General features: G+C 43.2%; 2 protein-coding genes across 3 annotated transcripts; both read left to right on the plus strand.

Annotated features, from left to right (window-relative positions):
- The first annotated feature begins 1,592 nt into the window (after positions 1-1,592).
- LOC129839920 (zinc finger protein 239-like) lies at positions 1,593-6,696 on the plus strand. The gene is made up of 2 exons (XM_055907644.1): positions 1,593-2,244; positions 5,635-6,696. The coding sequence occupies exons 1-2, from the start codon at positions 1,848-1,850 to the stop codon at positions 6,381-6,383; spliced, it is 1,146 nt and encodes a 381-aa protein (XP_055763619.1). The 5' UTR covers positions 1,593-1,847; the 3' UTR covers positions 6,384-6,696.
- Positions 6,697-12,884: 6,188 nt separating this feature from the next.
- On the plus strand, positions 12,885-19,014 carry LOC129839910 (zinc finger protein 771-like). Of its 2 annotated transcripts, XM_055907626.1 has the most exons (3): positions 12,885-13,561; positions 15,166-15,204; positions 18,066-19,014. In XM_055907626.1, the coding sequence occupies exons 1-3, from the start codon at positions 13,144-13,146 to the stop codon at positions 18,839-18,841; spliced, it is 1,233 nt and encodes a 410-aa protein (XP_055763601.1). In that variant the 5' UTR covers positions 12,885-13,143; the 3' UTR covers positions 18,842-19,014. The 2 variants fall into 2 exon arrangements, with proteins under 2 accessions (XP_055763601.1, XP_055763602.1); XM_055907627.1 differs by lacking the exon at positions 15,166-15,204.
- Positions 19,015-26,493: the final 7,479 nt, after the last annotated feature.

Here is a 26,493-nt window from a genome sequence, read left to right on the forward strand (position 1 = left end):
TATCCTACATTCTATTCACATTTCCAAACTTCAAAGTCTTTCCTTTCAAATGGTACCAAGAATATGCATATCCTTGCTTCAGGGCAAAACTATGAAATAACACATATGAAATCATGTAGTAACCAAAAAAGTTTTAAACAAATCCTAATATATTTTATATTTGAGATTCTTCAAAGTAGCCACCGTTTGCCTTGACAGCTTTGCACAATCTTTGCATTCTCTCAACTATACCAGACAAAATGAGAGAAAAAAAATCCAGAAAAATCACATTGTAGGATTTTGAATGAATTTATTTGCAAATTATGGTGGAAAATAAGTATTTGGTCGCCTACAAACAAGCAAGATTTCTGGCTCTCACAGACCTGTAGCTTTTTCTTTAAGAGGCTGTATTAATGGCACCTGTTTGAACTTGTTATCGATATAAAAGACACCTGTCCACAACAGGCGGCCTGCTGGAGGTCATTTTGCAGGACTCTGGCAGTGCTCCTCCTTGCACAAAGGCGGAGGTAGCGGTCCTGCTGCTGGGTTGTTTCCCTCCTACGGCCTCCTCCACGTCTCCTGATGTACTGGCCTGTCTCCTGGTAGCGCCTCCATGCTCTGGACACTACGCTGACAGACACAGCAAACCTTCTTGCCACAGCTCGCATTGATGTGCCATCCTGGATGAGCTGCACTACCTGAGCCATTTGTGTGGGTTGTAGACTCCGTCTCATGCTACCACTAGAGTGAAAGCACCGCCAGCATTCAAAAGTGACCAAAACATCAGCCAGGAAGCATAGGAACTGAGAAGTGGTCTGTGGTCGCCACCTGCAGAACCACTCCTTTATTGGGGGTGTCTTGCTAATTGCCTATAATTTCCACCTTTTGTCTATTCCATTTGCACAACAGCATGTGAAATTTATTGTCAATCAGTGTTGCTTCCTAAGTGGACAGTTTCATTTCACAGAAGTGTGATTGACTTGGAGTTACATTGTGTTGTTTAAGTGTTCCCTTTATTTTTTTGAGCAGTGTATGTCTAAAAACCTGTTCTTGCGTCATCATTATGGGGTATGACACATTACTATGGCATAATGAAGCATGACCCAATACTATGGCAACACCAAGCATGAACCATTACTATGGCATCACCAAGCATTACGGATTACTATGGCAACACCAAGCGTGACAGATTACTATGGCAACACCAAGCATGACAGATTAGTAGTGCTCAGGAAGAATCATAATGCTTATATGGGGAACAGGATTGAAAAGGGTAGAGGAGAGGTGATTAAGGGAGTGGGAACAGGTGTGGAGGGAAGGGGTGGGGCCTTTGGTAATTGGAGGCAATTAGAGTCATGTCAACAGTAAGTGTTGAAGATAATGGACCTATGTAATTAGTGCTGAACACTCATGGAAGCCAATTTACATTATATTGTCAATATTTGGCTTAGCTAGGTTTTTTTTAAACAATTACTATTCTAGTTCATAATGTACATAATCATATTCAGGTCTAAGTCTGTGTATAGGAAAATATTGTTTGCGTTTGTTTCTAAACTCCGTTACCCACAAGTCAGCAGCAGGCGATGTGAGTCTTTCAGGTGGCGCTTCTTGGGTGACGTATAATCTAGTGGACGGGACACGTCTTCAACAACAACAACAACAACAAAGCTACCGATTCAACCCCTTCGGCAGCTTGCTAGCCAACATAAAACCGAAACATTGAAGTTCTTTTTAAACACAATCCTGTTAACGTATATACCAGTTAACTTTAAAAGTAATTTGCTTGTTCAATTTGTTGAAATTGTTACTCAGCCTAGCACTAAGCTAGTCGCTAATGCAAACTAGCTAACTAGCTAACAACCCCAACCATGAGCTCACTAAATTACTCCTCCCCTGCTAAAGAAGAGAATGTCTGCTGGACGGAGAAAGAAGCTCTGGGGCTGAACATTGTCGTGAAAGAGGAAGAGGAGGATATTACAGTAAAAGGAAAGGAAGAAGCTTCCAGAACGATAAAGGAGGAAGATCATGTTACATTTGGAGTGGAAGATGGGATAGAGGCTGTCACAGTGGAAGAGGAGTGGGTAGAAGATTTCAGAATAAAAAAGGAAGAGGAGGAGGATGTTATAGTGAAAGAAGAGGAAGAACCTTTTAGCGTGAAAGAGGAAGAGGAGGCTATCTCAATAAAAGAGGAGGAAGACGTTTTGGGAGTGAAAGAGGAGGAGGAAGGAGAGGAGGAGGAGACTGAAAAAGATCTGATTAACACCAGTAAGTATAGCTTATTTTGTCCTGCAGGTGTGCACAAAAAAGGAATAACTGGTGGGGGACTTTTATTTTGACATGAGGTAAGCAGAGAGGAAGTGTGTCTACAAAATACCCATGTTTGTAAAGTATGTTTAATAATATACTATGTATACAAAAGTATGTGGACACCCCTTCAAATTAGTGGATTCGGCTATTTCAGCCACACCTGTATAAAATCGAGCACACAGCCATGCAATCTCCTTTGACAAACATTGGGAGTAGAATGGCCTTATTGAAGAGCTCAGTGACTTGCAACATGGCACCGTCATAGGATGGCACCTTTACAATAAGTCAGTTCGTCAAATTTCTGCCCTGCTAGAGCTGCCCCGGTCTACTGTAAGGGCTGTTATGTATTTGTATTTAATTGGGGATCTCCATTAGCTACTGCCCAGGCAGAAGCTACTCTTCCTGGGGTTTATTAGGGATCCCCATTAGCTACTGCCCAGGCAGAAGCTACTCTTCCTGGGGTTTATTAGGGATCCCCATTAGCTACTGCCCAGGCAGAAGCTACTCTTCCTGGGGTTTATTAGGGATCCCCATTAGCTACTGCCCAGGCAGAAGCTACTCTTCCTGGGGTTTATTAGGGATCCCCATTAGTTCCTGCCAAGGCAGCGGCTACTCTTCCTGGGGTTTATTAGGGATCCCCATTAGTTCCTGCCAAGGCAGCGGCTACTCTTCCTGGGGTTTATTATGGATCCCCATTAGTTCATGCCAAGGCAGCGGCTACTCTTCCTGGGGTTTATTATGGATCCCCATTAGTTCCTGCCAAGGCAGCGGCTACTCTTCCTGGGGTTTATTAGGGATCCCCATTAGTTCTTGCCAAGGCAGCGGCTACTCTTCCTGGGGTTTATTATGGATCCCCATTAGTTATTCTATAAGGTATAGGGAGACAAGTGGTCCTTTATTAGGTCCTTAATATTTCAGCTATAAGGTATAGGGAGACACGTAGTCCTTTATTAGGTCCTTAATATTTCAGCTATAAGGGAGACACGTAGCCCTTTATTAGGTCCTTAATATTTCAGCTATAAGGGAGACACGTAGTCCTTTATTAGGTCCTTAATATTTCAGCTATAAGGGAGACACGTAGTCCTTTATTAGGTCCTTAATATTTCAGCTATAAGGGAGACACGTAGCCCTTTATTAGGTCCTTAATATTTCAGCTATAAGGGAGACACGTAGTCCTTTATTAGGTCCTTAATATTTCAGCTATAAGGTATAGGGAGACACGTAGTCCTTTATTAGGTCCTTAATATTTCAGCTATAAGGTATAGGGAGACACGTAGCCCTTTATTAGGTCCTTAATATTTCAGCTATAAGGGAGACACGTAGTCCTTTATTAGGTCCTTAATATTTCAGCTATAAGGGAGACACGTAGTCCTTTATTAGGTCCTTAATATTTCAGCTATAAGGTATAGGGAGACACGTAGTCCTTTATTAGGTCCTTAATATTTCAGCTATAAGGGAGACACGTAGTCCTTTATTAGGTCCTTAATATTTCAGCTATAAGGGAGACACGTAGTACTTTATTAGGTCCTTAATATTTCAGCTATAAGGTATAGGGAGACACGTAGTCCTTTATTAGGTCCTGAATATTACAGCTATAAGGTATAGGGAGACACGTGGTCCTTTATTAGGTCCTTAATAATTCAGCTATAAGGTATAGGGAGACACATGGTCCTTTATTAGGTCCTTAATATTTCAGCTATAAGGTATAGGGAGACACGTGGTCCTTTATTAGGTCCTTAATATTTCAGCTATAAGGTATAGGGAGACACGTAGTCCTTTATTAGGTCCTTAATATTTCAGCTATAAGGGAGACATGTAGCCCTTTTTAGGTCCTTAATATTTCAGCTATAAGGGAGACACGTAGTCCTTTATTAGGTCCTTAATATTTCAGCTATAAGGGAGACATGTAGCCCTTTTTAGGTCCTTAATATTTCAGCTATAAGGTATAGGGAGACACGTAGTCCTTTATTAGGTCCTTAATATTTCAGCTATAAGGGAGACACGTAGTCCTTTATTAGGTCCTTAATATTTCAGCTATAAGGTATAGGGAGACACGTAGTCCTTTATTAGGTCCTTAATATTTCAGCTATAAGGGAGACACGTAGTCCTTTATTAGGTCCTTAATATTTCAGCTATAAGGTATAGGGAGACACGTAGCCCTTTATTAGGTCCTTAATATTTCAGCTATAAGGGAGACACGTAGTCCTTTATTAGGTCCTTAATATTTCAGCTATAAGGTATAGGGAGACACGTAGTCCTTTATTAGGTCCTTAATATTACAGCTATAAGGGAGACACGTAGTCCTTCATTAGGTCCTTAATATTTCAGCTATAAGGTATAGGGAGACACGTGGTCCTTTATTAGATCCTTAATATTTCAGCTATAAGGGAGACACGTAGTCCTTTATTAGGTCCTTAATATTTCAGCTATAAGGTATAGGGAGACACGTGGTCCTTTATTAGGTCCTTAATATTTCAGCTATAAGGTATAGGGAGACACGTAGTCCTTTATTAGGTCCTTAATATTTCAGCTATAAGGGAGACAGGTAGTCCTTTATTAGGTCCTTAATATTTCAGCTATAAGGGAGACACGTAGTCCTTTATTAGGTCCTTAATATTTCAGCTATAAGGGAGACACGTGGTCCTTTATTAGGTCCTTAATATTTCAGCTATAAGGTATAGGGAGACACGTAGTCCTTTATAAGGTCCTTAATATTTCAGCTATAAGGTATAGGGAGACACGTAGACCTTTATTAGGTCCTTAATATTTCAGCTATAAGATGTAGGGAGGCAAGCCACCCCAATGGCTCTTGTGAGTCTCTCTGGATAAGAGCTAGATGACTAAAAAGTTAGACTGTTCTGATTGAAATCTCTCCACATTTTATGTCCTTTATTATTACAACTAATGTCTGATTTCGTGACATTTGGTTGAAGTCTTAACTTTCAGTTTCTTTTCAAATTATGAAGAGGACAGAATCAAGACAACAAATTATAATTTTGATTTGGATTAAACAACCTAAGATACTGACCTCAGGTTATTGGGGGATCTAGTCTGGATTAAACAACCTAAGATACTGACCTCAGGTTATTGGGGGATCTAGTCTGGATTAAACAACCTAAGATACTGACCTCAGGTTATTGGGGGATCTAGTCTGGATTAAACAACCTAAGATACTGACCTCAGGTTATTGAGGGATCTAGTCTGGATTAAACAACCTAGGATACTGACTTCAGGTTATTGAGGGATCTAGTCTGGATTAAACCTCAGAGGAAGACAGTTTCACCATGTGCAGGTTTTATTCTGGTCCCTGTTTAGTATTTACCTAAATACACTGTTTGTCTTTGGCAGGAGAGAGACCACACTCTCACTCTGACAACAGGAAGAGTCCTTCAGGGGAACAAGACCCAGAGACGCCCAAACCAGTGAGACCACACCAGTGTTCCCACTGTGTAAAGAGTTTTAAGTGGTTATGTTACCTAAAAGAACATGAAAGAATACACACAGGAGAAAAGCCTTTCCAATGTTCCCAGTGTGTAAAGAGTTTTACCCAATTAGGGAGCCTGAAAATACATGAGAGATCACACACAAGAGAGAAACCTTACCACTGTGCCCACTGTGAAAATACCTTTTTCTCATCAGGGGACTTGCTAAAGCATAAAAGAACACACTCGGCAGAGAGGCCCTACCAATGTTCCCAGTGTGGAAAGAGTTTTATCCAGTTAGGTAACCTGAAAAGGCATTTGAGAACACACACAGGGGAGAAGCCCTACCACTGCTCATACTGTGAAAAGATATTTACCCAGCTAGCGAACTTAAAAAGGCATGAGAGGACACACAAAGGCGAAAAACCTTACCAATGTTCCCAGTGTGAAAAGAGTTTTACAGAGTTTGGGAGCATGAAAAGGCATGAGAGAATACATACAGGGGAGAAGCCTTACCACTGCTCCCAATGTGAAATGAGATTTTCCTCATCGTGGTGCCTAAAATCACACAAGAGGACACACTCAGGAGAGAAGCTTTTCCAATGCTCTCAGTGTGTAAAGAGTTTTACCCGGTTAGGGGACCTGAAAAGACATGAGAGGACACACACAGGATGAGCCTCATCACCGCTCCCAGTGTTGCAAGAGTTTTATCTGGTTAGGTAGCCTGAAAAATACACTCTGGAGAGAAGCTTTACCACTGCTCTCACTGTGGCTTTAAACTTACCTGCTTAAAGCAACTGAAAGAGCATGTAAGTCCACACCTGAGAGAAACGTTATCAATGCTCCCAGTGTGGAAAGAGATATGAAATCAAATTATAAAAAGCAGACTCAAAAATAAATCTGTTTTTATTTCAACACATGACCTAAATATGGAGTACGTCAGAAAGATTGTAGATGCTCTGTGATTAAACTGCCCGTTTTAAACTCACTCTCTGTGTGTGTCATTCCTGGAGCCCTACAGAGGGTATACTACGACACGAGATAGATGAGATGGTGGAATATATAGGAGAATATAGGAGATGGAGATAGATAGAGGGGATAGAGGAGATGGAGATAGATAGAGGGGGTAGAGGAGATGGAGGGGTAGAGGAGATGGAGATAGATGGAGGGGATATAGGAGATGGAGGGGATATAGGAGATGGAGAGAGATGGAGGGGGTAGAGGAGATGGAGATAGATAGAGGAGATTGGGATAGATAGAGGGGGTAGAGGAGATGGAGATAGATAGAGGAGATTGGGATAGATAGAGTTGGTAGAGGAGATAGAGATAGAGAGGATATAGGAGATGGAGATAGATAGAGAGGATATAGAGATAGATAGAGGGGGTAGAGGAGATGGAGGGGTAGAGGAGATGGAGATAGATGGAGGGGATATAGGAGATGGAGAGAGATGGAGGGGATATAGGAGATGAGGTAGATAGTGGGGGTAGAGGAGATGGAGGGGGTAGAGGAGATATAAGAGATAGAGAATGTGTCGTTTGGAGAGCGTTTGCACATTGGCAAGACGTTGCTGAGGATTCAGAATAGAATGTTGATGCCTGGGCCTCCCGAGTGGCGCAGCAGTCTAAGGCACTGCATCACAGCCCCGGGTTCGATCCCAGGCTGTGTCACAGCCGGCTGTGACCCAGGAGAACCATGAGGTGGTGCACAATTGGCCCAGCGTCGTCCGGGTTAGAGGAGTGTTTGGCCGGCTGGGATTTCCTTGTCCCATCGCTTTCTAGCGACTCCTTGTGGCGGGCCGGGCACATGCACGCTGACTTCGGTCGGCAGCGGGACGGTGTTTCCTCCGACACATTGGTGCGGCTGGCTTCCCGGGTTAAAGCGAGCAATGTGTCAAGAAGCAGTGCGGTTTGGCAGTGTCGTGTTTCGGAGGATGCATGACTCTTGACCTTCGCCTCTCTCGACGAGTCCGTATGGGAGTTGCAACGATGGGACAAGACTGTAACTACCAATTGGATATCACGAAATTTGGGATCAAAAGGGGTAAAAGTTAAAAATAAATAAATAAATGTTGGTGCCTGGCCGACGTGTAAATGATGTAGAACTGTAAAATGTAGATTGTAGATGTGTGCCATTCAAAGGGTTAATAGGCAAAATATTTAAGTGCTTTTGAACAGGGTGTGGTAGTAGGTGTGGTAGTAGGTGACAGGCGCACTGGTTTGTGTCAAGAACTGTAACGCTACTGAGTTTTTGCATGTTCAACAGTTTCTCATGTGTATCAAGAATGGCCCACCAACCAAAGGACATCCAGCCAACTTGACACAACTGTGCGAAGCATTGGAGTCAACATGGGCCAGCATCCCTGTGGAGTCAACATGGGCCAGCATCCCTGTGGAGTCAACATGGGCCAGCACCCCTGTGGAGTCAACATGGGCCAGCATCCCTGTGGAGTCAACACGGGCCAGCACCCCTGTGGAGTCAACATGGGCCAGCATCCCTGTGGAGTCAACATGGGCCAGCATCCCTGTGGAGTCAACATGGGCCAGAACCCCTGTGGAGTCAACACGGGCCAGCACCCCTGTGGAGTCAACACGGGCCAGCACCCCTGTGGAGTCAACACGGGCCAGCACCCCTGTGGAGTCAACACGGGCCAGCACCCCTGTGGAGTCAACATGGGCCAGCATCCCTGTGGAGTCAACATGGGCCAGCACCCCTGTGGAACGCTTTCGACACCTTTTAAAGTCAACGCCCTGACAAATTGAGGCTGTTCTGAGGGCTGAAGGGGGGGGGGGGGGGTTGGAAGGTGTCCTTCATGTTTTGTACACTCCCAACTGGTAAAACAATCTTCAGAAAATACCATTAGCTGATCACCTGCAGTACCATCGTGGTCCACAGGTTAGTAACCACTGCTCTAGGTAATGCAACTAGGCTACAGTTTAAGCCAAGGGAGAAGATAGGCATTTTTGGCATGGTACTTTTACATCAAATTGATACATTTTTTAAAAAAAGAATAGATAACTTCATGTGATTGTTCTGGGGGAAAAATACGAGTTGGTTCAACCCTTTAGACTGGTGGAAATTGTCCTGTGTGGGCCAGATGTAAATGTTTCTAACAGAAGAAATATAAAAAACATATGACCATGGTAGCAATTAAAAGACAGGACGGCCGGGGTGTTAAAAGACAACAATTTGGAGAACATTGGGAAATTATCAGACCAAAGGTAAGAACTCTACGCTTCCCCTGACACAAGACTGAATCCAAACATTACATTGGTGAGGACTCAACACTTCACCTGACACAAGACTGAATGCAAACATTACATTGGTGAGGACTCAACCCTTCCCCTGAGACAAGACTGAATCCAAACATTACATTGGTGAGCTACAGCTTTCCAATCTATGGGAATCTCAGACATACCTTGCAGAGAATTTATTGGACCTCCTGGACATAACGCTATTCCCTGTTGATCAACTGGGCCAACATGTGAAGCTTAATGGATACAATCTAATGCATCAAAGTGGGATATGCGGTGACCCAAAATACAGTCACACGTTTAATGCAACAGGAATCACCTTCAAAAACGTCTTTATGTAACAGTATAGCTTCCGTCCCTCTCCTCGCCCCAACCTTGGCTCGAACCAGGGACCCTCTGCACACATCTACCACAGTCACTTACGAAGCATCGTTACCCATCGTGCCACAAAAGCCACGGCCCTTGCAGGGCAAGGGGAACAACCACTTCTAGGTCTCAGAGCGAGTGACATCACCGATTGAAGCACTATTAGCGCGCACCACCGCTAACTAGCTAGCCATTTCACATCGGCCACATTTATAGGGACCCAGGTCCGTTTTTTTTTTTTTTTTGTGGCACAATAACTCATACGATAAACTGAAGCCATATGGCATTTGTATTAATACGTTTAGGAGTAAGGTGAAGGTTAGGTTGAGGGGAAGGGTTAGCTAACATGCTAAGTCATTCCAAAGTATCTACAAAAAGTAGTAAGCAGTTGAAAAGTTGCTATTTAGCTAAAATTCTAAAGTGGTCCATGATGATATTCGAACTCGCAACCTTTGGGTTTCTAGACATTTGTGTTTTAAGACCAAATTTGATAGTCTCAGATTTACATTAATTATGTAACGTTTAGTCTATGAGACCAGGCTGGGTGAAGTGATAAAAGAGGATGAAAGCAGTGTGGTGATTGTGAGGTAATACACAAATTCGACAGTCACAAGATGGGGGCTTCAAATAGGGCTACGGCACATCAAGGGAACTGTAGCCTTCTGTTCAGATGTGTTAAATTATAGACTGTAGGCCTATAACCTCTCACACAGCCTTAATATTACCTCCTGCAGAATTAGCATGTCGTGCAGGAAAATGATACACCAAATGTAGGCAAAATTCTTAATCGGGAACAAGAGTGGAGAAATATGATGTATTTCTTTCAGCATCTTGAGAGAATGCGAATGAGCAGTTAGATACCAGCGGTAGAGGTGCTGTCTTTTATCAACATGATCAAAGCTGATCAGTATTTCAAGCACATAAAATATCCATCCTAGCCACACTTCAATCTTATCAGAAACATTTTGGGTCGTTTTCACAACTTTCAATTTCCTTACAACGCGTCAAACTGATGACATTTGGAAATGTTGCACAGAAAGTCTTTCCCAATTTTAAATTAAATGTTTTGTTGCATTTTCTCCCAAGTCCCTAAACGTCTTTGATCCGTGAAAGAAGCAGAGATGACAGAGAGAACTTTACTGATTACAACTAGATTTTCAGCATTCACTCTATCGATGTATGACATTATTCTAGTGAGCACGGGTTCATTTAGTCTTCTAAGGCAACATATAATGACAGAATAGAAGCCGCTTTGAGGATAACACTGTGCCACTGACGGGCTCTCGTCCTCCGTGGCCGACGTGAGTAAGACATTTAAGCGTGTTAACCCTCGCAAGGCTGCCGGTCCAGACGGCACCCCCTAGTCGCGTCCTCAAAGCATACGCAGACCAGCTGGCTGGAGTGTTTACGGACATATTCAATCTCTCTCTATCCCAGTCTGCTGTTTCCACTTGCTTCAAGATGTCCACCATTGTTGCTGTACCCAAGAAAGCAATCATGTCATCATGAAGTGCTTTGGGAGGCTAGTTAAGGATCATACGACCTCTACCTGACCTGACACCTTAGACCCACTTCAATTTGCTTACAGACCCAATAGATCCACAGATGATGCAATCGCCATGGGACTGCACACTGCCCTGTCCCATCTGGACAAGAGGAATACCTATGTAAGAATGCTGTTCATTGACTATAGCTCAGCATTCAACACCATAGTGCCCTCCAAGCTCATTATTAAGCTCGGGCCCTGGGTCTGAACCCCGCCCTGTGCAACTAGGTTCTGGACTTCCTGACAGGCCGCCCCCCAGGTTGTGAAGGTAGGAAACAACCCCTCCACTTTGCTGATCCTCAACACAGCGGACTCACAAGGGTGTGTGCTCAGCCCCCTACTGTACTTCCTGTTCACCCATGACTGCGTGGCTATGCACGCCTCCAACTCAATCATCAAGTTTGCAGGCGACACAACAGTAGTAGGCCTGATTACCAACAATGATGAGGCAGCCTACAGGGAGGAGGTGAGGGCCCTGGTGGAGTGGTGCAAGGAAAATAACCTCTCCCTCAACGTCAACAAAACGAAGGAGCTGATCGTGGACTTCAGGAAACAGCAGAGGGAGCATGCCCCTATCCACATCGACGGGACTGCAGTGGAGAAGGTGGAAAGCTTCAAGTTCCTCTGCGTACACATCACTGACAATCTGAAATGGTCGACCCACACAGACAGTGTGGTGAAGAAGGCACAACAGCACCTCTTCAACCTCAGGAGGCTGAAATAATGTGTCTTGGCCACAAGGACCCTCAGAAACTATTACAGATACACAATTGAGAGCATCCTGTCAGGCTGCATCACCACCTGGTACGGCAACTGCACCTCCCGCAACCCCAGGGCTCTCCAGAGGGTGGTGCAGTCTACCCAATGCGTCACCAGGGGCACACTGCCTGCCCTCCAGGACACCTACAGCACCCGATGTCACAGGAAGGACTAAAATATCATCAAGGACATCCATCACCCGAGCCACGGCCTATTCACCCCGCTATCATCCAGAAGGAGAGGTCAGTACAGGTGCATCAAAGCCTGTTCACCTCGCTATCATCCAGAAGGCGAGGTCAGTACAGGTGCATCAAAGCCTGTTCACCCCGCTATCATCCAGAAGGAGAGGTCAGTACAGGTGCATCAAAGCTGGACTGAGAGACTGAAAAACAGCTTCTATCTCAAGGCCATCAGACTGTTAAACAGCCATCACTTGCCAGCTACCACCTGGCTACTCAAACCCTTAGAAGCTGCTTCCCTATATACATAGACATGGAATCACTGGCCACTTCAATAATGGAGCACGAGTCACTTCTAATAATGTTTACATGCTGCTTTACTCATCTCATATGTATGTCCCATATTCTATTCTACTGTATTTAGTCAATGCCACTCTGACATTGCTCTTCCTAATATTTATATATTTCTTAATTCTATTATTTTACTTTTAGATGTGTGAATTGTTAGATACAAATATACTGTTGGAGCTATGTACACAAGCATTTCGCTACACCCGCAATAACATCTGCTAAATATGTGTATGTGATTGTATTTTAATTGATGTATCTAATTATAGACAAGTTGACTAGCCTAACAAATAGAGTCCGAAATGTCGAGAATTATAAGCAGAAACATCTCGATCAGGGAACAACAAAAAATTCATGCGCTCCCTGTCAATTTAAAAAAAATCTGACTGTAGTCTACGGCGTATTTCCTAATATTAGCGGGTCAGAGTCGTGTAGGTGCCTCAGATTTAACACTTTTTCCCATGGAGTCGGGCGGTTTCGGATTAGTTATTATCAATTGCGGGTGAACAATAAGCTGACCCGCGCTCCACTAGCAACCATACGATTCAGATTCTACGTCTGCCTAGAGCAAATTATTAACTGTAAGAACTAAGAGAAAACACGTCTGGTTATTTTTACAATTATTTGTTTTGACGTTGTTTGCCAGAATTATTTTTGTTTGTTAAACTGCGTTTCCAACTCCAGACAGCAGATGGCGATGGGAGTCTTTCAGGTGATGTTTCTTGAGTGACGTAAAATCTAGTGGACGGGACGGGAGGTTTCTTCAACGAACATCTCGGTAACTCGCTAGCAAACATGACACATTGAAGCTCTTTGGACTAATTTTGTGTATATTAATCACAGTGTTTTAAACACACTGTATATGTACGTACTAGTTAATCCATTTAAGATCATATTTACGTTGTCAGCTATCTGGCTTGTTAAGTTAGCCCAGCACTAGGCTAGTCGCTAATGCTAAATAGCTAGCTAGCTCACGTTCCCGACCATGAGCACACTAAGCTACTCTCCCCCTGCTAAAGAAAATGAGGTCTGTTCGACGGAGAAAGAAACTCCAGGGCTGAACATTTACGTGAAAGAAGAAGAATTTACTGTAAAAGAAGAGGACGTGGAGGAAGCTATCACAGTGAAAGAAGAACAGGATGTTACAATGAAGGAAGAGGACGCTTCAACATTGAAAGATGAAGAGGATGTTACAGTGAAAGAAGAGGAAGAAGCTTTCAGAGTGAAAGAGGAGGGGGATGAACAGAAAGAGGAGGGTGCCGTGTTTGTAGTGAAAGAGGAGGAGGTGGTGACTGTCACAGTGAAAGAAGAAGAGCAACTTTTTGAAATGAAGGAAGATGGGGAGATTACTGTCACATTGGAGGAGGAGGAGGAAGACGAGACTGGAGATCTGATGAACACCAGTGAGTACAGTCTTAATTTTTTTCTAGCTTTCAATTAGGCACATTCTTCTCACGTGGGTAAAACCACTGGGGAAGCTGCCCTTCTCCTGTCCAGGAGCGGTGTGTGGGTAAAATCACTGGGGAAACTTCCATTCTCCTGTCCAGGAGCGGTGTGTGGGTAAAATCACTGGGGAAACTTCCATTCTCCTGTCCAGGAGCAGTGCGTGGGTAAAATCACTGGGGGAACTTCCATTCTCCTGTCCAGGAGCGGTGCGTGGGTAAAATCACTGGGGAAACTTCCATTCTCCTGTCCAGGAGCAGTGCGTGGGTAAAATCACTGGGGGAACTTCCATTCTCCTGTCCAGGAGCGGTGTGTGGGTAAAATCACTGGGGAAACTTCCATTCTCCTGTCCAGGAGCGGTGTGTGGGTAAAATCACTGGGGAAACTTCCATTCTCCTGTCCAGGAGCAGTGCGTGGGTAAAATCACTGGGGGAACTTCCATTCTCCTGTCCAGGAGCGGTGCGTGGGTAAAATCACTGGGGAAACTTCCATTCTCCTGTCCAGGAGCAGTGCGTGGGTAAAATCACTGGGGGAACTTCCATTCTCCTGTCCAGGAGCGGTGTGTGGGTAAAACCACTGGGGAAACTTCCATTCTCCTGTCCAGGAGCGGTGCGTGGGTAAAATCACTGGGGGAACTTCCATTCTCCTGTCCAGGAGTGGTGTGTGGGTAAAATCACTGGGGGAACTTCCATTCTCCTGTCCAGGAGTGGTGTGTGGGTAAAATCACTGGGGGAACTTCCATTCTCCTGTCCAGGAGCGGTGTGTGGGTAAAATCACTGGGGGAACTTCCATTCTCCTGTCCAGGAGTGGTGTGTGGGTATAATCACTGGGGGAACTTCCATTCTCCTGTCCAGGAGCGGTGTGTGGGTAAAATCACTGGGGGAACTTCCATTCTCCTGTCCAGGAGCGGTGTGTGGGTAAAATCACTGGGGGAACTTCCATTCTCCTGTCCAGGAGCGGTGCGTGCTCAAAAACACTGGGGAAACTGCAACTCTTCCGTGTCTTTAGTACACTACTTTCTCTTGTACACTAAGGACCTGGGGAAGAGTTGACAACATAGTACACTACTTTTTCTTGTACACTATGTTGCCAACTCTTCCCCCAGGTCCTTAGTGTACAAGAGATTGTAGTGCACTATGTTTTCTGTCAATATACCTGGTGAAATAATGGTTAATAAACAACCCTGAGGGGGGGGCCCCTATAAAATCTGTGATTTTGTTTATTACTTTCCCAAATTATGTTTTCTGTTTTACTTTTCTGGTTTTAGATTTCGTTTTTTCATTCAAAATTGTTTTATAGAGAAACAACGAAACTGGATTTTCTGAGAATATGTCAATGGTTAAATCACATTATAATACTTTTTTTAAGTCTGGAAAAAACTGACATCCCTTTTAATTGTTCATCTGGCCCTTTAATTGCCTGTCGAGCGAGTGAGGAATGTTCCATCTAATGAGCCGGTCTAGTGATGGTTCTGTACTGCTGCTGCTCATTTCATGACAAAGTTATGCAAATAACAAATAATAGATAAAAAATAAAACAAATCTCCCCACCTTTTTTTAACCAGGTAGGCAAGTTACACTTCCTCGGGATATACTTCTGCCAGGTAAGCCTACTTTGCAGTTAACATTTAATTTAGAAGATTTTGGGGAAAGTATTTCCATCAACCCACAAGACCGTTATGACATCAACTGGCTTCAGACAAAGTGATAAACAAACACACGCACCACACAGACAGAAGGACAATATTTCTGGAAATGAATTGGCAGATATTGTCTAAGGTTTGGCTTTTTAAGCCAATAGTGTCTAATCAGGGGTGGGGATAATGTCAATGTTGTGTTGTTTAGATAGTAGCTGGGAGCTTGCTGTTTCTGCTACTTCAAGAAATCATAGTAGTCACAAACCTCAGTTGGGTCACCAACCAATCAATCAATCAAATTTATTTTTAAAGCCCTTCTTACATCAGATGATGTCACAAAGTGCTGTACAGAAACCCAGCCTAAAACCCCAAACAGTAAGCAATGTAGGTGTAGAAGCACGGTGGCTAGGAAAAAATCCCTAGAAAGGCCTAAACCTAGGAAGAAACCTAGAGAGGAACCAGGCTATGAGGGGTGGCCAGTCCTCTTCTGGCTGTGTCGGGTGGAGATTATAAGAGAACATGGCCAAGATGTTCAAATGTTCATAGATGACCAGCAGGGTCAAATAATAATAATCACATTGGTTGTCGAGGGTGCAACAGATCAGCACCTCAGGAGTCAGTTGGCTTTTCATAGCCGATCATTCAGAGGATCTCTACCGCTCCTGCTGTCTCTAGAGAGTTGAAAACAGCAGGTCTGGGACAGGTAGCACGTCAGGTGAACAGGTCAGGGTTCCATAGCCGCAGGCAGAACAGTTGAAACTGGAGCAGCAGCATGACCAGGTGGACTGGGGACAGCAAGGAGTCATCAGGCCAGGTAGTCCTGAGGCATGGTCCTAGGGCTCAGGTCCTCCGAGAGAGAGAATTAGAGAGAGCATACTTAAATTCACACAGGACATTGGATGTCCTGTGTGAATTTGACATTGGATAAGACAGGAGAAATACTCCAGATTTAACAGACTGACCCTAGTCCCTGACACATAAACTAGTGCAGCATAAATACTGGAGGCTGAGACAGGAGGGGTCAGGAGACACTGTGGCCCCGTCTGACGATACCCCCAGACAGGGCCAAACAGGCAGGATATAACCCCACCCACTTTGCCGAAGCACAGCCCCCACACCACTAGAGGGATATCTTCAACCACCAACTTACCATCCTGAGACAAGGCTGAGTATAACCCACAAAGATCTCCGTCACGGCACAACCCAAGGGTGGGCGCCAACCCGGACAGGAAGATCACGTCAGTGACTCAACCCACTCAAGTTACGCACCCCTCCTAGGAATGGCATGGAAGAGCACCAGTAAGCCAGTGACTCAGCCCCTGTAGTAGGGTTAGAGGCAGAGAATCCCAGTGGAGAGAGGGGAACCGGCCAGGCAGAGGCAGCAAGGGCGGTTCGTTGCTCCAGTGCCTTTCCGTTCACCTTCACACTCCTGGGCCAGACTACACTCAATCATAGGACCTACTGAAGAGATGAGTCTTCAATAGAGACTTAAAGACCGAGTCTGTGTCTCTCACATGGATAGGCAGACCATTCAATAAAAATTTTAGTCTATAGGAGAAAGCACTGCCTCCAGCTGTTTGCTTAGAAATTCTAGGGACAGCAAGGAGGCCTTCATCTTGTGACTGTAGGTATGTACGGCAGGACCAAATCGGAAAGATAGGTAGGAGCAAACCCATGCAATGCTTTGTAAGTACTTGTGAGATTTGTTTATGACTGTTTGCGGTGGAACACATGAAAAACTGCATTTACTTTCGTTATTGTTTGTCGAGCTATGACCTGCTGGAGACCCCCTGCATTATGTTATTGGTTTGATATTTGGAGTTCGCTCATCAATACCTCTTCAATGAAGGTCATAGGATGATGAGAGTGATATGTCTAGAATCAGATCAAAGTTGACCCTTTCTGCCAGGCATACCCCACCCTACCATGAGACAGACATATCTTGGTCATTGATCAAGACAAAAGATTTGATTTTGATCTTATTTGAAATCTTGCAAACAGGTTTGAAATTCTGCGTCGTTTGTTTTTAAAATATCTATGGTGTTATTAGGTCCTTCATATTTTAGCTACGAGGTAAGACAGACTGATCTGATTTAAAATATCTATGGTGTTATTAGGTCCTTCATATTTTAGCTACGAGGTAAGACAGACTGATCTGATTTAAAATATCTATGGTGTTATTAGGTCCTTCATATTTTAGCTACGAGGTAAGACAGACTGATCTGATTTAAAATATCTATGGTGTTATTAGGTCCTTCATATTTTAGCTACGAGGTAAGACAGACTGATCTGATTTAAAATATCTATGGTGTTATTAGGTCCTTCATATTTTAGCTACGAGGTAAGACAGACTGATCTGATTTAAAATATCTATGGTGTTATTAGGTCCTTCATATTTTAGCTACAAGGTAAGACAGACTGATCTGATTGAACTCTCTATGATACCGCATCATATATCCTTTAATTGCAACCAACTCGTGTCTGATTTCATGACATTTGGTTGAAATCTTGCCTTTTCAGTGGACAGAATTAAGACCATACAGGATCATATATTGCTCATTTGATTATTCTGGATCAAATGTATTTTTTCAAATGGCCTCAGGTTATTGAGGGATTTAGTATGGATTAAACCTCAGAGAAGACAGTTTGATAATGTGGATGTTTTATTCAGGGCTCGTATCCATAAAGCGTGCTGAACTAGCATCAGTATTGACTTTTATATAACAATGAATGAGATCGTATGGACAGATCAGCATTCCCACTATGAGACGCTCTGTGAATATGGGCCCAGGTCTCCCTGTTTACTAAATACTGTCTGTCTTTGGCAGGAGAGAGACTAGACTTTCATTCTGACAGCGGGAAGAGTCCTTCAGGGGAACAAGACCCTGAGATGTCCAAACCAGCAAGACGACACCACTGCTCCCAGTGTGGAAAGAGTTTTTCTAGGTTAGGAAGCCTGAAATCACATGAAAGAATACACACAGGAGAGAAGCCTTACCACTGCACTCAATGTGGAAATAGATTTACCTCTTTAGGGACCCTGAAAGATCATGTAAGAAAACATACAGGAGAGAAGCCCCACCAATGCTCCCAGTGTGAAAAGAGTTTCCCCCGGTTATGGGACCTGAAATCACATGAGAGGACACACACAGGAGAGAAGCCTTACCCCTGCTCCCAGTGTGGAAAGAGTTTTTCCACATCAGGGTCCCTGAAAAACCATGAGCAAACACATTCCGTAGAAAAGATGTTCTGCTGTTCACATTGTGAAAAGAGTTTTAGGAATTTACAGTACTTGAAAAGGCATGAGAAAAGACATACACGGGAGAAGACATTTCACTGCTCCCACTGTGGAATGAAATTTACCTTGTTTCAGCAACTGAAAAAGCATGAAAGAATCCACAGCGGAGAGAAACGTTATGAATGCTCCCAGTGTGGGAAGATATTTACCCAGTTAGGGCACCTGAAAGACCATGAGGTAACACACACAGGGGAGAAGCCGTACCACTGTTCCCAGTGTGGAAAGGAATATAACACATCAAATGGACTTAAAGTTCATGAGAGAACACACATACTGCTCCCACACTTGTCTCATATTTTTGACTGAGAAATTGTGCTTTTGTTAAAGCCACATGAAATCAAATTGTGTAAAGCGCATTCCAAAATACATTTTTACGTTTTTTATTTAAACACATTAACTGAATATGGAGTATGTCAGCTTGAAAGTAGAGTTTGTATGATTGAATGTAGATGCTCTGTGATTAAATTATAATTTTCAAACTCTGGTTGTGTTTTCTTTTTGTGTGTGTTTATATCTGTGTGTGTCATTCCTCCAGCACTACACATAATCAAGTGCTATATGCTATTTTCTCCATTGTTGATATTTGCTTTGGTGGCTCACTGACATTTGTATCTAACAGAGTGTGGCTTTAAAGGGGCAGATGGCGTTGCCCCCGCTTTGCTTCTATAACAGCCTTACAAGTCAGTTATATTAGTCAAGAATCAATAGATACATATTAATGTATAAGTCCATAGGATGCCACCTTTACAATTCAGTTATATTCTTGAAGAATCAATGGGTACATATCATTAATGTATCAGTCCAATAATGGATGTTGCAACTGCAGATTGCCCCTTTAAATCCAAAATCCCTGAACATAGTATTCCCTTTAAGTCACACTCTGTTAGATGTGAACACAGTATTCCCTTAAAGTCACACACTGTAAGATGTGAAGATAGTATTCCCTCAAAGTCACACTCTGTAAGACACAAATATCAGAGTGAGCCACCAACTCAAATATAAACAATGGAGAAAATAGCATATAGAATAAACGTAGCCCTGTGAGTCCAACAGAAAACACAGAGTCCATTGTATTATACGTATAGTACCTATAGAGAGTCTGCAAAGCCTTTCCAATTATTCACCTTTTGTTGCCTTATAGCCTGGAATTCTCTTGAATTACTTGTTACTCCCCTTTAATTATTTGTTACTCTTTAATTACTTGTTACTACTCTTTAATTACTTGTTACTTTTATCTCTTATTCTTAGCTGTATTTTTTAAAACTGCACTGTCGGTTAGGGGCTCGTAAGTAAGTATTTCACTGTATTTCACTGCATTTTACTGTTGTATTCGGCGCATGTGACAAATAAAATTTGATTTGTTTTGATTTGTAATTAAAATGCATTCAAATATACATTTTTTCTCCATTGATCTACATTTACTACCACGCAACTTCCAATTGAAAACAATATTTTAGATTTTTATTTAAAATCAATAAAAACATTTAAGTTGAAGTAACTTGGTCGGATAAGTGTCCACCTTGTAATAGCGATCCTAAATTAGCTCAGGTGTAATCGATCACCTTCAAAATCACACACCATGTTAATTGGCCTCCACCTGTGTTAAACTGTCGTGATTAACATGATTTCAGGATAAATTCAGCAGTTCCTCTAGGATCCCTCTGCTGGGTAGTGAATTGCAAAGCAAATATTCCATACAGAATCCTACCAGATGTTTGATGAGTTCTAGAACACACTGGGAGGGATCTTAGACCATTCCTCCATACAGAATCTTTCCAGATCCTTGATATGCTTCAGTCTGAGCTTACGGACTGGCTTCTTCAATTCAAACCACAGGTTTTCAATGGGGTTCAAGTCCAGAGACTGAGATTGCCATTGCAAAATGTCGATTTTTGTAGACAATTAATCATTTAATTGTGCATTGTGATGTGTGTTTGGGGTAATTGCCTTGCTGGAAGATCTACACCGAACCAAATTATAATATGCAACATGTAAAGTGTTGGTCCCATGTTTCATGAGCTGAAATAAAAAATCCCAGAAATGTTCCATATGCACAAAAAGCTTATTTCTCTCAAATTGTGTGCACAAATTTGTTTATATCCTTGTTAGTGAGCATTTCTCCTTTGCCAAGATAATCCATCCACCTGACAGGTGTGGCATTTCAAGAAGCTGATTATTTAACAGCATGATCATTACACAGGTGCAACAAGTGCCGGGTACAATAAAAGGCCACTTTAAAATCTGCAGTTTTGTCACACAACACAGGTAGCGTGAAAATGGCACACTGACTGCAGGAATGCCAACCAGAGTTGTTGCCAGAATTGAATGTTAATTTCTCTACCATAAGCTGCCTCCAACGTTGTTTTACAGCATTCGGCAGTACGTCCAACCGGCCTCACAACTGCAGACCACGTGTAACCACGCCAGCCCAGGTACTCCACATCCGGCTTCTTCACCTGTGGGATCGTCTGAGGGTGTGGGGGTGCTGAGGAGTATTTCTGTCTGTAATAAAGCCCTTTTGTGGGGTAAAAACTCATTCTGATTGGCTGGGCCTGGCTCCCCAGTGGGTGGGCCTGGCTGCCAAGTGGGTGGGCCTATGCCCTCCCAGGCCCAGCCATTGCTGCACCCACAGAGATACCGTGACGAGATCCTGAGTCCCATTGTGAGGCTCATTTTTTAAAAGTTATCTGTTTCCCAGTCATGCGAAATCCATAGACTAGGGCTTAATGTATTTATTTAAATTGACTGATTTCCTTATATGAACTGTAACTCAGTGAGATCTTTGAAATTGTTGCGTGAAGCGTTTATATTTTTGTTCAGTATACTTGTGGCTAAGTTTCAGCTTACTGGCAGATGGCAACCAGGTTTTTGGCTAAATTATCCTGGTACTTGGTCGAGTTCATGATGTCGCTGACCTTAACTTGTGCCCCAGGATGCTTTCATGAAAAAGTGTTCGATCACGTCCAACTATGTAAACATCAAATCAAATTGTATTTGACACATGCACCGAATACAACAGGCCTTTACCATGAAATGGTTACTGACGAGCCCTTTCCCAATAATGCAGAGTTAAAAAGTAAGAACATTTGCAAATAGAAAATAGTAACACAAAAAATAACAGTAACGAGCCTATAGGTACTAATGAGGCTATATACAAGGACTACCAGTACTGAGTCAACGTGCAGGGGCACCAGGTAGTAATGAGGCTATATACAAGGACTACTGAGTCAATGTGCAGGGGTACCAGGTAGTAATGAGGCTATATACAAGGAGTACCAGTACTGAGTCAACGTGCAGGGGCACCAGGTAGTAATGAGGCTATATACAAGGAGTACCAGTATTGAGTCAATGTGCATGGGTACCAGGTAGTAATGAGGCTATATACAGTTAGTACCAGTACCAATGTGCAGGGGTACCAGGTAATTGAGGTAATATGTATATGTAGGTAGGGGTAAAATTGACTAGGCAGGATAGATGATAAACAGAGTAGCAGAACCGCTTGCCGTGCGGTAGCAGAGTGAACAGTCTATGGCTTGGGTCGGTGGGGTCTTTGACAATTTCCCGGGCCTTCCTCTGACACCACCTGGTATAGAGGTCCTGGGTGGCAGGGAGCATGATGTACTGGGCCTTCCTCTGACACCACCTGGTATAGAGGTCCTGGGTGGCAGGGAGCATGATGTACTGGGCCTTCCTCTGACACCACCTGGTATAGATGTCCTGGATGGCAGGGAGCATGATGTACTGGGCCTTCCTCTGACACCACCTGGTATAGAGGTCCTGAATTGCAGGGAGCATGATGTACTGGGCCTTCCTCTGACACCACCTGGTATTGAGGTCCTGGATGGCATGGAGCATGATGTACTGGGCCTTCCTCTGACACCACCTGGTATAGAGGTCCTGGATGGCAGGGAGCATGATGTACTGGGCAGTCCTCACCACCCTCTGTATTGAGGGCCCATTCTAAATCTTTCCAGACATCTTTTCAGGTTTTTATGAAAAGATGATGCTGCAGTGGATAGAGGCCATTTTACGGTCTCCTGACTAATTCTGCTACTTTTTTGTGGGTTTTTACGCTGATCTTTACTTGTTTTGTACATAATGTCTCCGCCATCATTACTTATGACCAAAAACAGCTTCTGGAACAGCTTCAGAACAGCAACATCATGTGTAACTATGTTGAGGATTTTAATTGGCTGATGCAGATTTTGAGATGGAGAATTACCATTTGTCTAATGTTCACAAGTATGGACCCAGTATGTTCACATCTAGATGTGAACAAATAACAGAGAGAAAACAATTCCTATTCAATTCCTATTATAACAGTATATATTCATAGTCTCTGTGCCCAAGGAAGCGAAGGTAACCAGCCTAAATTTTTACCGCCCCGTAGCACTCACATCGGTAACCATGAAGTGCTTTGAAAGGCTGGTCATGGCTCACATCAACAGCATCCTCCTGGATACCCTAAACCCACTCCAATTTGCATATCGCCCCAACAGATCCACAGATGACGCAATCTCAATCGCACTCCACACTGCCCTTTCCCACCTGGACTAAAGAAACACCTATTGAGAATGCTGTTTATTGACTACAACTCAGTGTTCAACACCATAGTGCCCATGAAGCTCATCACAAAGCTAAGGACCCTGGGGCTAAACACCTCCCTCTGCAAACTGTATCCTGGACTTCCTGACGGGCTGCCCCCAGGTGGTAAGGGTAGGCGACAACACGTCTGCCACGCTGATCCTCAACACTGGGGCCCCTCAGCGGTGTGTACTTAGTCCCCTCCTGTACTCCCTGTTCATGCACGACTGAGTGGCCAAATACGACTCCAACACCATCATTAAGTTTGCTGACGAAACAACAGTGGTAGGCCTGATCACCGGCAATGATGGACACCAACCTCTCCCTCAATGTGAGCAAGACAAAGGAGCTAATTGTGGACTACAGGAAAAGGTGGGCCAAACAGGCCTGCATTAACATTGACGGGGCTGTAGTGGAGCGGTATGGCAACTGCCTGGTATGGCAACTACTCAGCACCCGTAGCACTCACGTCGGTAACCATGAAGTGCTTTGAAAGGCTGGTCATGGCTCACATCAGCAGCATCCTCCTGGATACCCTAAACCCACTCCAATTTGCATATCGCCCCAACAGATCCACAGATGACACAATCTCAATCGCAGGCGGTAGGTAGCCTAGTGGTTAGAGCGTTGGGCCAGTAACCGAAAGCTTGTTAGATCGAATCCCCGAGCTGACAAGGTAAAAATCTGCCGTTCTGCCCCTGAACAAGGCAGTTAACCCACTGTTCCCCGGTAGGCCGTTAACCTACTGTTCCCCGGTAGGCCGTCATTGTAAATAAGAATTTGTTCTTAACTGACTTGCTTAGTTAAATAAAAAATGAGATACAGAGGGTAGTGCGTATGGCCCAGTACATCACTGAGGCTGAGCTTCCTGCCACCACATGGCAAGTGGTACCGGAGTGCCAAGTCTCGGACCAAAAGGCTCCTTAACAGCTTCTACCACCAAGCCATAAGAATGCTGAACAATTACTCAAATGGCCACCGGACTATTTACATTGACCCCCTCCATTTGTTTTGTACACTGCTGCTACTCACTGTTGATTATCTATGCATACTCACTTCACCCCTACCTACATACTCACTTCACCCCTACCTAAATTACCTCGACTAACCTGTACCCTCGCACATTGACCCCCTGTATATAGCCTCGTTACTGTTATTTTATTGTGTTACTATTTTATAATTTTTTACTTTAGTTTATTTGGTAAATATTTTCTTAAATCTTCTTGAACTGCATTATTGGTTAAGGGCTTGTAAGTAAGCATTTCACGATACACTTTATTCCGTATATATTTATTCAGTATATATTCAGTATATATTCAGTATGTATTCAGAATATATTCAATATGTATTCAGTATATATTTAGTATATATTCAGTATGTATTCAGTATGCACATATTCATATCCAGGACTTAGAGGAATGTATTGGCTGTAACAAAAGAGAAAACATATTTGCTTATTTGGAATTATTTGTTATGTCATTCAGACATTGTTTGCCAGAATAAATAATGCAGTGAATATTTATTCTAAACTGTGTTACGCACTCCAGTCAACAGATGGCGATGTAAGTATTTTAGGTGGCGCTTCTTGCGTGACGTATAATCCTGTGGACGGCACCGGATGTTTCTTCAACAACAACAGAGCTACTGATTCAACCACCTCCGTAGCATGCTAGCCAACATGAATTCGAAACATTGAAGCTCTGAATAATTGTGTAACTACACGAATCCCAGTGTTTTAAACACAGCTCTGTTAACGAATGTACTAGTTGATTTAAACTTAATTCGCTTGCTAAATTTGCTACGGAGCCTAGCACCAAGGTAGTCGATAATGCTAGCTAGCTAACATCCCCGACCATGAACTCACAAAGTTACTCCCCCCCTGCTATGAAAGAGGTCTGCTGGATGGAGAAAGAAGCTCTTAGGCTGAATGTTGTCGTAAAAGAGGAAGATGATGATATTACAGTGAAAGGAGAGGAAGAAACATTCAGAATGAAAAAATATAAAATGGAGGCTATCACGTTGAAAGAAGAAGAGGATGTGAAAGAAGAGAAAATACCGTTTGTTGTGAAAAAGGAAGAGGGGATAGAGGCTGTCACAGTGAAAGAAGAGGAGCAACCGTTTGGAGTGAAAGAGGAGGAGACTGAAGATCCGATGAACACAAGTGAGTACTGTCTTAAAAACAGGGGCACAAACTATGCAGTTGTTGAACCAATATGTGGTTTTAAAGAGGCATTCTGGTGACCTCCATTTTAGTGTAGTTTTTATTCAGAGTTCGCTCGTCAATTGCTCTCCGACAGAAGATCCTAGGATGATGAGTGAGTGATATGTCTGAAATCGTATGACGGTTGAGAGCAAGCTACACCCTCTGTTTTTTTTTACCGATAGTCAAACTCTTCCCTTTACAGAGCCCAAAACAAGGCAATATGCTCTTTTCTGGCGCCCCCAGAGCTCTACGTTGAAAGAGGACATCAGACAAATACAGGAAGAATCTAGTGTGGCAGCCATGAGTCCCAGACAGCTTAGTGGTGGTGATGTCGACGCCATTCACTGTAACGGAGAACGGGACGTGAAGGACAACGATTGGTTTCCTAGCAACAGAATGGAGGCGGAGTCGGCTCCAGAGAAGCACAAGCCAGCGCAGAGGGAGGGTGGTGTGAGTATAGGATATAGGCTTATAGTATAAATTCATGAAAACTAACTATGTGCCTTTTCGGTTGATATTTTTTTAGCCTCTGTAACTTTCTCACTCGTCATTATTCACCATTCATTCAGGATTATCCGTAATCATGGTGGCATCCACATTAATGTAGAAGTGTTTAGAAACATGTTATATTCTTATTTACAATAGAAGTGACTCCAAAATGACACAATACACTATTTACCATTATATTTGGCACAAAAGTATCTGAAACACTACCAAAACAAAACAGAAAATGCATCCAACAAGTTTGTAGAGTCATACGCTTGATGTAATCATTGTGTGCTAGGGATATGGGACAAAATACAACACTTTTTACTTCTTTAATACACATAAAAGTGAACTTGTCCCAATACTTTTGGTCCCCTAAAATCAGGGGGACACTGTACAAAAAGTTGTGTAATCTCTAAACGGTTCACCCAATATGGATGAAAATACCCTCAAATTAGACATGACAGTCTGCACTTTAACCTCATGGTCATTGTATAATTTCAAATCCAAAGTGCTGTACTACAAAAACAAAACAACAACAGCATGTGTCACTGTCCCAATACTGTTGGAGCTCACTGTATGTAAATGTACTTGGTAAATAGAGGTTCCTCCTCTTGGACTTTCTCCTCCAGTGCATTTATAGCAGGAGGTCCAGAGAATGAGAGGATTCAAGGATTCTCCTCCA

This window comes from Salvelinus fontinalis, chromosome 40, assembly GCF_029448725.1.
Source record: "Salvelinus fontinalis isolate EN_2023a chromosome 40, ASM2944872v1, whole genome shotgun sequence".
NCBI classification, from domain to species: domain Eukaryota; kingdom Metazoa; phylum Chordata; class Actinopteri; order Salmoniformes; family Salmonidae; genus Salvelinus; species Salvelinus fontinalis.

Bases quoted from the DNA above. Each gene is read 5' to 3' on its own strand.
- LOC129839910 (XM_055907626.1), top strand. From the start codon at position 13,144: ATGAGCACACTAAGCTACTCTCCCCCTGCTAAAGAAAATGAGGTCTGT. The intron at 13,562-15,165 runs GTGAGTACAGTC...TTTTTTAACCAG, and splicing joins TGGAGATCTGATGAACACCA to GTAGGCAAGTTACACTTCCT. The intron at 15,205-18,065 runs GTAAGCCTACTT...TGTCTTTGGCAG, and splicing joins TCGGGATATACTTCTGCCAG to GAGAGAGACTAGACTTTCAT.
- LOC129839920 (XM_055907644.1), top strand. From the start codon at position 1,848: ATGAGCTCACTAAATTACTCCTCCCCTGCTAAAGAAGAGAATGTCTGC. The intron at 2,245-5,634 runs GTAAGTATAGCT...TGTCTTTGGCAG, and splicing joins AAAAGATCTGATTAACACCA to GAGAGAGACCACACTCTCAC.